The sequence below is a fragment of the Salmo salar genome, chromosome ssa02, assembly GCF_905237065.1.
Source record: "Salmo salar chromosome ssa02, Ssal_v3.1, whole genome shotgun sequence".
NCBI lineage: Eukaryota > Metazoa > Chordata > Actinopteri > Salmoniformes > Salmonidae > Salmo > Salmo salar.
This window is the reverse complement of record NC_059443.1, coordinates 48942368-48954418: the sequence shown is the minus strand read 5'-3', so window position 1 is coordinate 48954418 and position 12051 is coordinate 48942368. Positions and strand designations below refer to the sequence as shown.

General features: G+C 39.6%; 1 protein-coding gene across 1 annotated transcript; it reads right to left on the bottom strand.

The window, feature by feature from the left end:
• Positions 1–1291: 1291 nt before the first annotated feature.
• On the bottom strand, positions 1292–10622 carry LOC123729650 (CSC1-like protein 2). The gene is made up of 2 exons (XM_045705193.1): positions 10385–10622; positions 1292–1375 (listed from the first exon to the last, which is right to left on the bottom strand). Exons 1-2 carry the CDS (start codon positions 10556–10558, stop codon positions 1292–1294), a joined length of 258 nt encoding a protein of 85 aa, XP_045561149.1. The 5' UTR covers positions 10559–10622.
• Positions 10623–12051: the final 1429 nt, after the last annotated feature.

The following is a 12051-nucleotide window of genomic DNA, read 5'->3' as shown; positions in this document are numbered from 1 at the left end:
TATTGAAAATTTGTGGGCAGAACTGAAAAAGCATGTGCGAGCAAGGAGGCCTACAAACCTGACTCAGTTACACCAGCTCTGTCAGGAGGAATGGGCCAACATTCACCCAACTTATTGTGGAAAGCTTGTGGAAGGCTACCCAAAACATTTGACCCAAGTTAAACAATTTAAAGGCAATGCTACCAAATACTAATTGAGTGTATGTCAATTTCTGACCCACTGGGAATGTGATGAAAGAAATAAAAGATGAAATAAATCACTCTACTATTATTCTGACATTTCACATTCTTAAAATAAAGTGGTGATCCTAACTGACCTAAGACTGGGATTTTATACTAGGATTAAATGTCAGGAATTGTGAAAAACTGAGTTTAAATGTATTTGGCTAAGGTGTATGTAAACTTCCAACTAACTGTATGTGCATGTATGTCTCTGTATGGGGAAATGCCTGATGGAGAAATAATGAGGTCCATATGAGCAGAGGGACCATGACAAGGCCCAGTTTTCAGAGGAATCACACATCACCATGTTGGTCCCCCTAGTCCATCAGTGTAAAGGCCACCAGTGAGACGCTCGCAGAAGGCAGCTGACTAACAAGCGCTCCAGAATAGAGGGTGCTTGGTAAGATGCTCCATTGACTGTCTTTTGTAGGTATTTAATGTCAAAATTACAGCCTTAAAATAAGCTTGCCAACAGGGAGCCAGTTGAGCAGTACAGTTAAAAAAGGTTTCAGTGTCATGAGTTATAGCGGGAAAGTGGGGGTACTTTACAGTAAGTTTATGACTTCAGTGAATCAGTAGACATATAGCCATTTGTACATTAATATTATTAGTGAACTTGTTATTTCTCCTCGTAATTGCACTGCATCAGATCATGTACATTCAAGGTGATGGATTTGATACAAAAGTATGCTAACTAGTTATAAATTCTTTCCATATTTATTACCAACATACCCAAACCAAAGATTAATCATAATTGATAAATAAGTATCCCATGGGGTTATGGTTATAAACTGGTGAAAAGAAGATTCCCTAAAGAAGACTGTTGCTCCAGAAATTAGTAGTATATAAGTGACAGTGAAACAAGTCTCCCTGAATGACTTGCAAACCAATGATCCTGAAGGAAGAGGTAGGAAGGAATGGTGATGGGGTTACTAAAGGCACACAGTCATAATAGGCAAGTAATTCTCACAATTGAACAGACAAGAGCCAATGATCAGTCGGACTACACCAGGGCAGTGTGTGTGTGCTCACGCGATTGTGATATAACACCTCAGAGTCATTTGTTAGGCCTACCTGTCAGCGTCTGTCACCAATGCCAAGCGTCCATAATCCCAGGCCACTTTCCGCAATATTGAGAAGACAAATAGAAGCACCTGAAAGCACAGAGGAAAGTAATGCTATATGATTTTCATCTTCATTGGTGTTTTTCAGGTGAAGCCGCAAGAACATCTGTGTATCACTCAAATGTTGAAATGGATTTTATAGCAATGTCACTGCTGTTCTAAAAAAAAATGTAGTAAGACCAGTAAGCACTTACTGGGCTCCAAAATGATGGACACCCTTGATAAAGATTAACAATAATGACGGGAAAAAATGTACAAATACAAAGCAATATTGTACATTACAAAAAATTTGAAAGATTTTTTTTTAAATTAAGTAGGGTTCAAAATTATTGACTTCCCTAAAGATTCTTATAAATAAAGTAGTCAAAAGTTTAGTATTTGGTCCCATATTCCTAGTATGCAATGACTAGGTCAAGCTTCTGACTACAAAACCTCTTGGATGCCTTTGCAGTTCGTTTTTTGCTGCATTTCAGATTATATTGTGCCCATTATAAATTAAATGGTAAATTATCTATTGTGGTCATTTTGGAGTCATTGTAAATAATAATAGAATAATGTGATTCTAAACACTTCTGCGTGAATGTGAGTAAGAAAGTTTGTAGGTCAAAGATCATACCCCCAAGACATGCTAACCTCTCACCATTACCAAAAACAGGGGAGGTTAGCATGTCTTGGGGGTATGATCTTTGACCCTCGAACTTTCTTACTCACATTCATGTAGAAGTGTTCAGAAACATATTCTATTCTTACGTACAATAAAAGTGACTCCAAAATGACTTACCATTCATTTCTACTGAGCACAAAATAATCTGAAACACAACCAAAACAAAAAACTTGACTACTTTATTTAAAATCACATTTTATTTGTCACATGCTCCGAATACAACAGATGTAGACCTTACCGTGAAATGCTTACTTACAAGCCCTTAACCAACAATGCAGTTCAAGAAAGAGTTAAGAAAATAAGAAAAAATAAAAAGTACCACAAAAATAACGAGGCTATATACCGAGTCAATGTGCGGGGGTACAGGTTAGTAGAGTTATTTTGTACATGTAGGTAGGGGTGAAGTGACTATGCATAGATAATAAATAGGGTGTAGCAGCAGTGTAAAAACAAAGGGGGGGGTGTCAATGTAAATAGTGGCCATTTGATTATTTGTTCCGCATTCTTATGGCTTGGGGGTAGAAGCTGTTAAGGAGCCTTTTGGTCCGAGACTTAAGAATATTTAGGAGTGTCAATCAATTTGACCCCTACCTTCTTGAGAAAAAAAATATTAAACAAAATCTTTCTCTGAGCAATTGTATAAAATAATATCATTTACCCTTTTTTGCATACAATATAGCTCAGTATTTGAATGATGTAATTTATACAGTCATTATTGCTCATCTTTCTCAAGGGTGTCAATCATTTCAGACCCCACTTCATATTATGAGGTAAATGTAGTACGATTAGAGGATGACAATAAAAAGCAACATTGGTGCATAATTCTAAAGGATAATAAAAAAATGTCAAAGTATAAAAAGGCCAGCACTCACATCACTCAGTTTGCAGATTCCAAAAATGATTCAGTTTTGCATATTTATTTCACACTTTCCTTACGCTGACAAATACGTGAGTAATAACATGAAATAAATTGACTAAACTATCTAGCCTTTTCATCTGTTCATCGTGTTATGATATCATGTCCATGTTAGTATATTTTATTTAACCTTTATTTAACCAGGAATAGACAGACCCTTGAGGTTAGAAACCTGTTTTGGGAAGGGGACCTGCTATATGCTACTTTATGAGCATCAACGTGACATTGTCCTGAGAAACAAAATCCTTGAGAGACAGGGATCTTTGAGGGCACAGGCACACATTACGAAATGTATTTGGAACACTTATTTCGGTCACCAGACCCTGTCATTTTGAATGAAAACGCATTCTGGACAATAGATGGTAAGCATTATGAATAACTGTACAAGGCACAGCCATAACCCATCACTTTGTGACCTTGGCTGCCCAGTAAAATGTTACAATAAATTTAAGCATTTGAGGAGATGAGCATGTGGCCATGTGAATGTAGACATGTTCATTCATGCACTGAGACAGGTCCCTTACTCACACACCTGAGATAATAAGCATTGATGAATTACTTTGTTAATTTACTTTGCAGATTAGGTAATAACTTTCTTACTTTTATCTCATGGACTTAAATTAAATTGGCAAGCATACATTAAAAGACAACAGGAGGTGAGGTGACCCCCAATGACCCAGTACAGCTTCATTTGAATAACGCCACTGCTAGACAGTCAGCCACTATGTACAGTTGAAGTCGGAAGTTTACATACATCATATCCAAAAACATTTAAAACTCAGTTTTACGATTCCTGACATTTAATCCTCGTAAAAAAAAATCCCTGTTTTAGGTCAGTTAGGATCACCACTTTATTTTAAGAATGTGAAATGTCAGAATAATAGTAGAGAGAATGATTTACTTCAGCTATTATTTCTTTCATCACATTCCCAGTGGGTCAGATGTTTACATACACAATTAGTATTATGGCACTATTGAACTCGCTGACTGACTTGTCCAATTTGAAATCTGAGTTTAGGTGACCCCGAAGTTGGCGGATGTCAAAATAGCTAGCCGTGATGGCCGAGCTATGTACTCAGAATATTGCAAAATGTGCTTTCGCCGAAAAGCTATTTTAAAACCGGACATAGCGATTGCATAAAGGAGTTCTGTATCTATAATTCTTAAAATAATTGTTATGTATTTTGTCAACGTTTATCATGAGTAATTTAGTAAATTCACCGGAAGTTTTCAGTGGGTATGCTACTTCTGAACATCACATGCTAATGTAAAAAACTGTTTTTTGATATAAATATGAACTTGATGCATATATTGTGTAACATAATGTCCTAGGAGTGTCATCTGATGAAGATCAAAGGTTAGTGCTGCATTTAGCTGTGGTTTTGGTTTATGTGACATATATGCTTGCTTGGAAAATGGCTGTGTGATTATTTGTGTCTATGTGTCCTGTTTGAGAACTTAGAATTATGACATTTTGTGGTTTTAAATTTGGCGCTCTGATTTTTCACTGGCTGTTGAATAGTGTGGGACGATTTCGTCCCACCTCCCCTAGAGAGGTTAACTTGGGTCAAATGTTTTGGGTAGCCTTCCAACAATAATTGGGTGAATTTTGGCCCATTCCTCCTGACAGAGCTGGTGTAACTGAGTCAGGTTTGTAGGCCTCCTTGCTCGCACACACATTTTCAGTTCTACCCACAAATCTTCTATAGGATTGAGGTCAGGGCTTTGTGATGGCCACTCCAGTACCTTAACTTTGTTGTCCTTAAGCCATTTTGGAAGTATACTTGGGGTCATTGTCCATTTGGAGAACCCATTTGCGACCAAGCTTTAACTTCCTGACTGATGTCTTGAAATGTTGCTTCAATATATCCACATAATTTTCCTCCCTCATGATGCCATCTATTTTGTGAAGTGCACCAGTCCCTCCTGCAGCAAAGCACCCACACAACATGATGCTGCCACCCCTGTGCTTAACGGTTGAGACGGTGTTCTTCGGCTTGCAACCCCCCCCCCCCCTCCCTTTTCCATCCAAACATAACGATGGTCATTATGGCCGTACAGGTCTATTTTTGTTTCATCAGACCAGAGGACATTTCTCCAAAACGTACGATCTTTGTCCCCATGTGCAGTTGCAAACTGTAGTCTGGCTATTTTATGGCGGTTTTGGAGCAGTGGCTTCCTCCTTGCTGAGCGGCCTTTCAGGTTATGTCGACACAGGACTCGTTTTACTGTGGATATAGATACTTTTGTACCCGTTTCCTCCAGCATCTTCACAAGGTCCTTTGCTGTTGTTCTGGGATTGATTTGCACTTTTCGCACCAAAGTACGTTCATCTCTAGGAGACAGAACGCGTCTCCTTCCTGAGCGGTATGACGGCTGCGTGGTCCCATGGTGTTCATACTTGCGTACTATTGTTTGTACAGATGAACGTGGTACCTTCAGGCATTTGGAAATTGCTCCCAAGGATGAACCAGACTTGTGGAGGTCTACACTTTTTGGCTGATTTCTTTTGATTTTCCCATGATGTCAAGCAGAGGCACTGACTTTGAAGGTAGGCCTTGAAATACATCCACAGGTACACCTCCAATTGACTCAAATGATGTCAATTAGCCTAACAGAAGCTTCTAAAGCCATGACCTCATTTTCTGGAATTTTCCAAGCTGTTTAAAGGCACAGTCAACTTAGTGTATGTAAACTTCTGACCCACTGGAATTGTGATACAGTGAATTATAAGTGAAATAATCTGTCTGTAAACAATTGTTGAAAAACTTACTTGTGACATGCACACAGTAGATGTCCTAACCGACTTGTCAAAACTATAGTTTGTTAACAAGAAATTTGTGTAGTGGTTGAAAAACGAGTTTTAATGACTCCAACCTAAGTGTATGTAAACTTCCAACTTCAACTGTAGGTCAATCCATTGTTACCGTGGTCACAAAGCACTATGGATTTTACCATCATGAACAGGAGTATCCTGTTCCACACCAGTACTACAGCCAAACCTTTTGCACTGGTAAACAATTGACACTATTGAACTCGCTGACTGACTTGTCCAATTTGAAATCTATAGTTGGTGGGGGTAAAGTTTCTAAATAAATGTAATAAGATTTGTCAAACCATACCCTTCCTCCCCTGTAATCGGGGACTGATTCAGACCTAAAATGACAAGGTTGAATGGACTCAGATCAATCAATGACAATCAATTAACATCCCTGGAGAAAAGAAAACGAACACTACTGACGGACTTACTGGTCCGTATTTGAATAGCCTAGCCCTATTCACCTTATGTTGGCCCACCCAATTGACCGGAGCCATTTCAAACTAATTTGTCTTTCAACTTCCTGCGCATTAACACACAAGCAAACCCAGGGAGGAGAAGTCATTAAATATGAAACTATTACATGTACAGAGTTTGAAAGATATGTTAATTATCTGGTGAGAATTTCTTTTTAAATGACCTGTGTTTTCATATAGTATAAGCCCTCAAAAGCCGACATTTGCATGTTAGCATTCCCATACTCTTAACATAGTCTAATAAGCTAGCTAACTACCTCGCTATCTAACAGTCATCATCCATACAGGCTTTATCCCTTTTCAATCAAATAACCATAATTGAAAGGGCAATGTTGTTGGACAATGACAAAAGACAAACAACGAAATGTTTATATGTTTTTAACATTAGGATATTTGCAATCTGTTGTGGCACGAAGCTAACTAGCTAACCCACCATGTTAAGTCTATGGGAATTCCAACGTCGGCTTCCGAGTGCTTATGTGACTACATACATTACCGTTCAAAAATTTGGGGTCACTTAGAAATGTCCTTGTTTTCCATGAAAACATACATGAAATGAGTTGCAAAATGAATAGGAAATAGAGTCAAGACGTTGACAAGGTTATAAATAATGATTTTGAATAGAAATAAGTGTCCTTCAAACTTTGCTTTCAACAAAGAATCCTCCATTTGCAGCAATTACAGCCCTGCAGACCTTTGGCATTTTAGTTGTCAATTTGTTGAGGTAATCTGAAGAGATTTCACCCCATGCTTCCTGAAGCACCTCCCACAAATTGGATTGGCTTGATGGGCATTTCTTATATACCATACGGTCAAGCTGCTCCCACAACAGCTCAATTGTGTTGAGATCCGGTGACTGTGCTGGCCACTCCATTATAGACACAATCCCAGCTGACTGCTTCTTCCCTAAATAATTCTTGCATAGTTTGGAGCTGTGCTTTGGATCATTGCCCTGTTGTAGGAGGAAATTGGCTCCAATTAAACGCCATCCACAAGGTATGGCATGGCGTTGCAAAATGTAGCGATAGCCTTCCTTCTTCAAGATCCCTTTGCCCTGTACAAATCTCCCACTTTACCACCACCAAAGCACCCACAGACCATCACATTGTCTCCACCATGCTTGACAGATGGCGTCAAACATCTTTTCATTTCTTATGCGTCTCACGAATGTTCATCTTTGTGATCTGAACACCTCAAACTTAAATTTGTCTGTCCACATCACCTTTTTCCCCAATCTTCCTCTGTCCAGTGTCTGTGTTCTTTTGCCCATCTTAATCTTTTTTTTTTTTCATTGGCCAGTCTGAGATATGGCTTGTGAGGCATCTGTCTCTCAAACTAGACACTAATGTACTTGTCCTCTTGCTCAGTTGTGCACCGGGGCCTCCCACTCTTTCTATTCTGGTTAGAGCCAGTTTGCGCTGTTCTGTGAAGGGAGTAGTACACAGCGTTGTACGAGATCTTCAGTTTCTTGGCAATTTCTCGCATGGAATAGCCTTCATTTCTCAGAACAAGAAGAGACTAATGAGTTTCAGAAGAAAAGTCTTTGTTTCTGGCCATTTTGAGCCTGTAATCGAACCCACAAATGCTGATGCTCCAGATACTCTACTAGTCTAAAGAAGGCCAGGTGTATTGCTTCTTCAATCAGAACAACCGTTTTCAACTGTGCTAACATAATTGCAAAAGGGTTTTCTAATGATCAATTAGCCTTTTAAAATCATAAACTTGGATTAGCTAACAACATGCCATTGGAACACAGTAGTGATGGTTGCTGATAACGGGCCTCTTTACACCTATGTAGATATTCCATAAAAAAATTAAAAAAAAGAAGTCAGCTGTTTCCAGCTACAGTAATCATTTACAACACTTAAAATGTCTACACTGTATTTCTGATGTGATGTGATTTTAAAGGACCAAAAAAATGTCCTTGTTTTTGAAAGAAAAGCCCATTTCTACTTTTGAACTGTAGTGTACATTAGATTTTTGGTTTTTGTTTTCCTCAGCAGATAACCATATCTTTCAAATTCTGTGCACGTTGCTTTGACAAATATATAGAATATTTAAAGAAATCTCCCTGTGTTTTAATGCGCAGGATGTTGAAAGACAATCGCAACAAATATGACCGCACCCTTGTTGCCTGGCTACATAAAGTGAATAGTACACTAATCAGGGTTGGGGTCATTCCATTTGATTCAGTCAGTGGCATGAGATACTTATAAAATTATTGAATTGGAATGTAAAATGTATGTTATATTTTTTAAGTGGAAGTTATATTTGCTTTTGAATTGACTGTAAGTCAACACTGCTTGAGACACCTTGACATTTTGGAGACAGAAAAAAAAAAGTTAACATTGCTGGAGACAAGGTCTCCAAAACGACAAGGTGTCTCAAGCAGTGTTAACTTCCAGTCAATTCAAAAATTAATAAATACAGTATATTGACAAAGCAAAAACTGTTTTTTTTCATGTTTGCTAACCTAAAAATAACTGAAATATTACATTTACATAACTATTCAGACCCTTTACTCAGTACTTTGTTGAAGCACATTTGGCAGTGATTAATCTTCTTTGGTAGCTACAAGCTTGGCACACCTGTATTTAGGGAGTTCTCCCATTCTTCTCTGCAGATCCTCTCAAGCTCTGTCAGGTTGGATGTGGAGCGCTGCTGCACAGCCATTTGCAGGTCTCCCCAGAGATGTTCGATCAGGTTCAAGTTGGGACATTGAGACTTGTCCCAAAGCCACTCCTGCATTGTCTTGGCTGTGTGATTTGGGTCATTGTCCTGTTGAAAGGAAAACCTTTACCCGAGTCTGAGGTCCTGGGCGCTCTAGAGCAGGTTTTCATCAAGGATCTTTCTGTATGTTGCTCCGTTCATCTTTGCCTCGATCCAGACTAGTCTTCCAGTCCCTGCCGCTGAAAAACATGACCACAGCATGACGCTGCCACCACCATGCTTCACTGTAGGGATGGTGCCAGGTTTCCTCCAGGAGGGACGCTTGGCATTCAGGCCAAAGAGTTCAATCTTGGTTTCATCAGACCAGAGAATATTGTTTCTCATGACCTGAGAGTCTTTAGGTGCCTTTTGTCAAACTCCAAGCGGGCTGTCATGTGCCTTTTCCTGAGGAGTGGCTTCCATCTGGCCACTCTACCATAAAGACCTGATTGGTGGAGTGCTGCAGAGATGGTTGTCCTTCTGGAAGATTCTCCCATCTCCACAGAGGAACTTCAGAGCTCTGTCAGAGTGACCATCGGGTTCTTGGTCACCTCCCTGACCAAGGCCCTTCTCCTACGAATGCTCAGTATGACTGGGCGGCCAGCTCTAGGAAGAGTCTTGGTGGTTCAATACTTCTTCCATTTAAGAATGATGATGGAGGCCACTGTGTTCTTGGGAGCCTTCAATATTGCAGATTCTTTTTGGTACCCTTCCCCAGATCTGTGCCCCGACACAATCCTGTCTCAGAGCTCTAAGGACAATTCGTTCAACCTCATGGCTTGGTTTTTGCTCTGACATGCACTGTCAACTGTGGGGACCTTATATAGACAGGTGTGTGCCTCTCCAATTGAATTTACCACAGATGGACTCCAAGTTGTAGAAACATCTCAAGGATGATCAATGGAAACAGGATGCACCGGAGCTCAATTTGTCAATTTGAGTCTCATAGCAAAGGGTCTGAATACTTATGTAAATAAGATATATATTTTTTTATATATATAAATTTGCAAAGCATTCTAAAAACCTGTTTTCACTTTGTCATTATGGGGTATTGTGTGTAGACTGCTGAGGAAAATGTTTTAATCATTTTTAGAGTAAGGCCATAATGTAACAAAACATGGAAAAGTCAAGGGGTCTGAATACTTTCAGAAGGCACTGTATACACGCACACGCACACACACACAGAGATATATACACATAGATATACTGTATACCTATGTGATCGTTGTAGGTTAGCATAAAGTCACTAGGACACCTTTTCTCAAATCTGGATCTTCAGGTTAGAAGTATTGCTGTACACAGACCTGGGATCCCAGGTAAGTAGAATCTCTGGCCAATGAATCAGTGACATAAGTCAAGAAATTAACTACGGGGTAGAGCAAAAAATCCTGCAGCACTGGAATGGGGCTAGGAACTATATGAAATTCAGGCAAGATTGATCTCTAGGCAGACTCACCAGGAAGCACATAAAGTCCAGCGCAAGGACTGTGGGGACGCCTCCAAAGGGTAGGCCCTGAAGCACGGTGCTGCGGATACGGGCTGAGTAACAGTAGTCCTTGGACTCATTGTTGGCAGCGCAGTTCTCCTGGCCTGCAATGCAGGGCCGGACACCACCCGGCCATATCCCCATGGTCACGATCAAGTGAAGACCCACAGGATCAGCACTCTGAGCAAGCTCACAGCCGCATCTTCCGGTGAACCTATCGTGGAAGGAAGGAGGGAAAAGGAGGGTGAAAACACTTATTTCAGATATCTAGATAAACCATATATAGAAATCTGAAAATATCTGAAACCTCAGATCTTGGTAAATTACTGTTTCTAAAACTAGAACATGTTGTGAACACAATTCAATAAATAGAGCAACTGCTGTGCCGCTAAGGACCATTTCACAAAGCAGAATAAGCTTGTTAAGGGCACTTCACAGTAACAGAATTTTCACTTTACAAGTATGCCATACAAAAACAGTTGATTGCAAAGTTAAACCATACAACTCTATGTGGCCATTGTGGTATTGATATGATATACTATATTTTAGTGCCAAAATGTACTACAAAGTGTAAATAGAATAATTTTGGTCATAAAGTACGTTTTGTCCAAAAGGTTTTGAGAGTTCATCACGACTTACATGAGGGTTGGGTTTGGATTACAATTACGTCAACATACATGCCCCCTTTTTGCCCATTAACACTTGGTGGCAACGCCTAGGGAGAATTGCCACTACTCTTGCTCAACTAAAAATGTAACCGTCTCGTCACAATTATAGTCACTCCAAAAAAGTTATGAGGTAGGGTTGTGTATTACATCATATTTCTCTACAATTGACCCGTGTTATATTTAGCTCCACTCACCCCGATGCACTCATGGCGAATTTCAGAGCGGTAACATGCTTAACCATGCCGCTACTAAAAACTCAAAGTTTACAAATGGTGCAGTTTGCGCATATTTAGGAGTTGAGAAATAAATAAAGTAGGAATGGAAAGCTTTTAACGAAGGCCATTAAAACGGCTGTTTTCCCACTATTACGCTCATAATTGAATGCGCTTCGAGAGGAATATTTCCCTTGCATTGAACACAAAACAAGCCAACTAGGTAAATGGATAAACTATTCTACTATGGGGTAGTCTGGCTTTTCTATTAATTACTTGTTTTGTTTGCAGAGCCAAATTAAAATGTGGACTGTTTTACCATCTTCAAAAACGCACCTCCGCAGATATTTCTCCGACGTTGCGGCAATGATTTTGCCGTGGCACGTAGCCACATATAAATGAATGCAGGGGAAACACTGGTGGGGTACATGGATGAGGTAGTCATAAAAATAAAATAAAAATCATTAAAACACTATTACTGCACACAAAGTGCAAATACCTAGGTGTCTGGCTAGAGTGTAAACTCTCCTTTCAGACTCATATTAAACATCTCCAATCCAAAATTAAATCGGCTTCCTATTCCGCAACAAACCCTCCTTCACTCACGCCGCCAAACATATCCTCATAAAACTGACTATCCTACCAATCCTCGACTTCGGCGAAGTCATGTACAAAATAGCTTCCAATACTCCACTCAGCAAACTGGATGCAGTCTATCACAGTGCCATCTGTTTTGTCACCAAAGCCCCTTATACCA

Excerpts from the sequence above, each read along its gene's own strand:
- LOC123729650 (XM_045705193.1), bottom strand. The coding sequence starts at position 10,558 with ATGGGGATATGGCCGGGTGGTGTCCGGCCCTGCATTGCAGGCCAGGAG. Across the intron at positions 1,376-10,384 it reads TGGACTTTATGTGCTTCCTG|GTGCTTCTATTTGTCTTCTC; the intron begins GTGAGTCTGCCT and ends CTGTGCTTTCAG.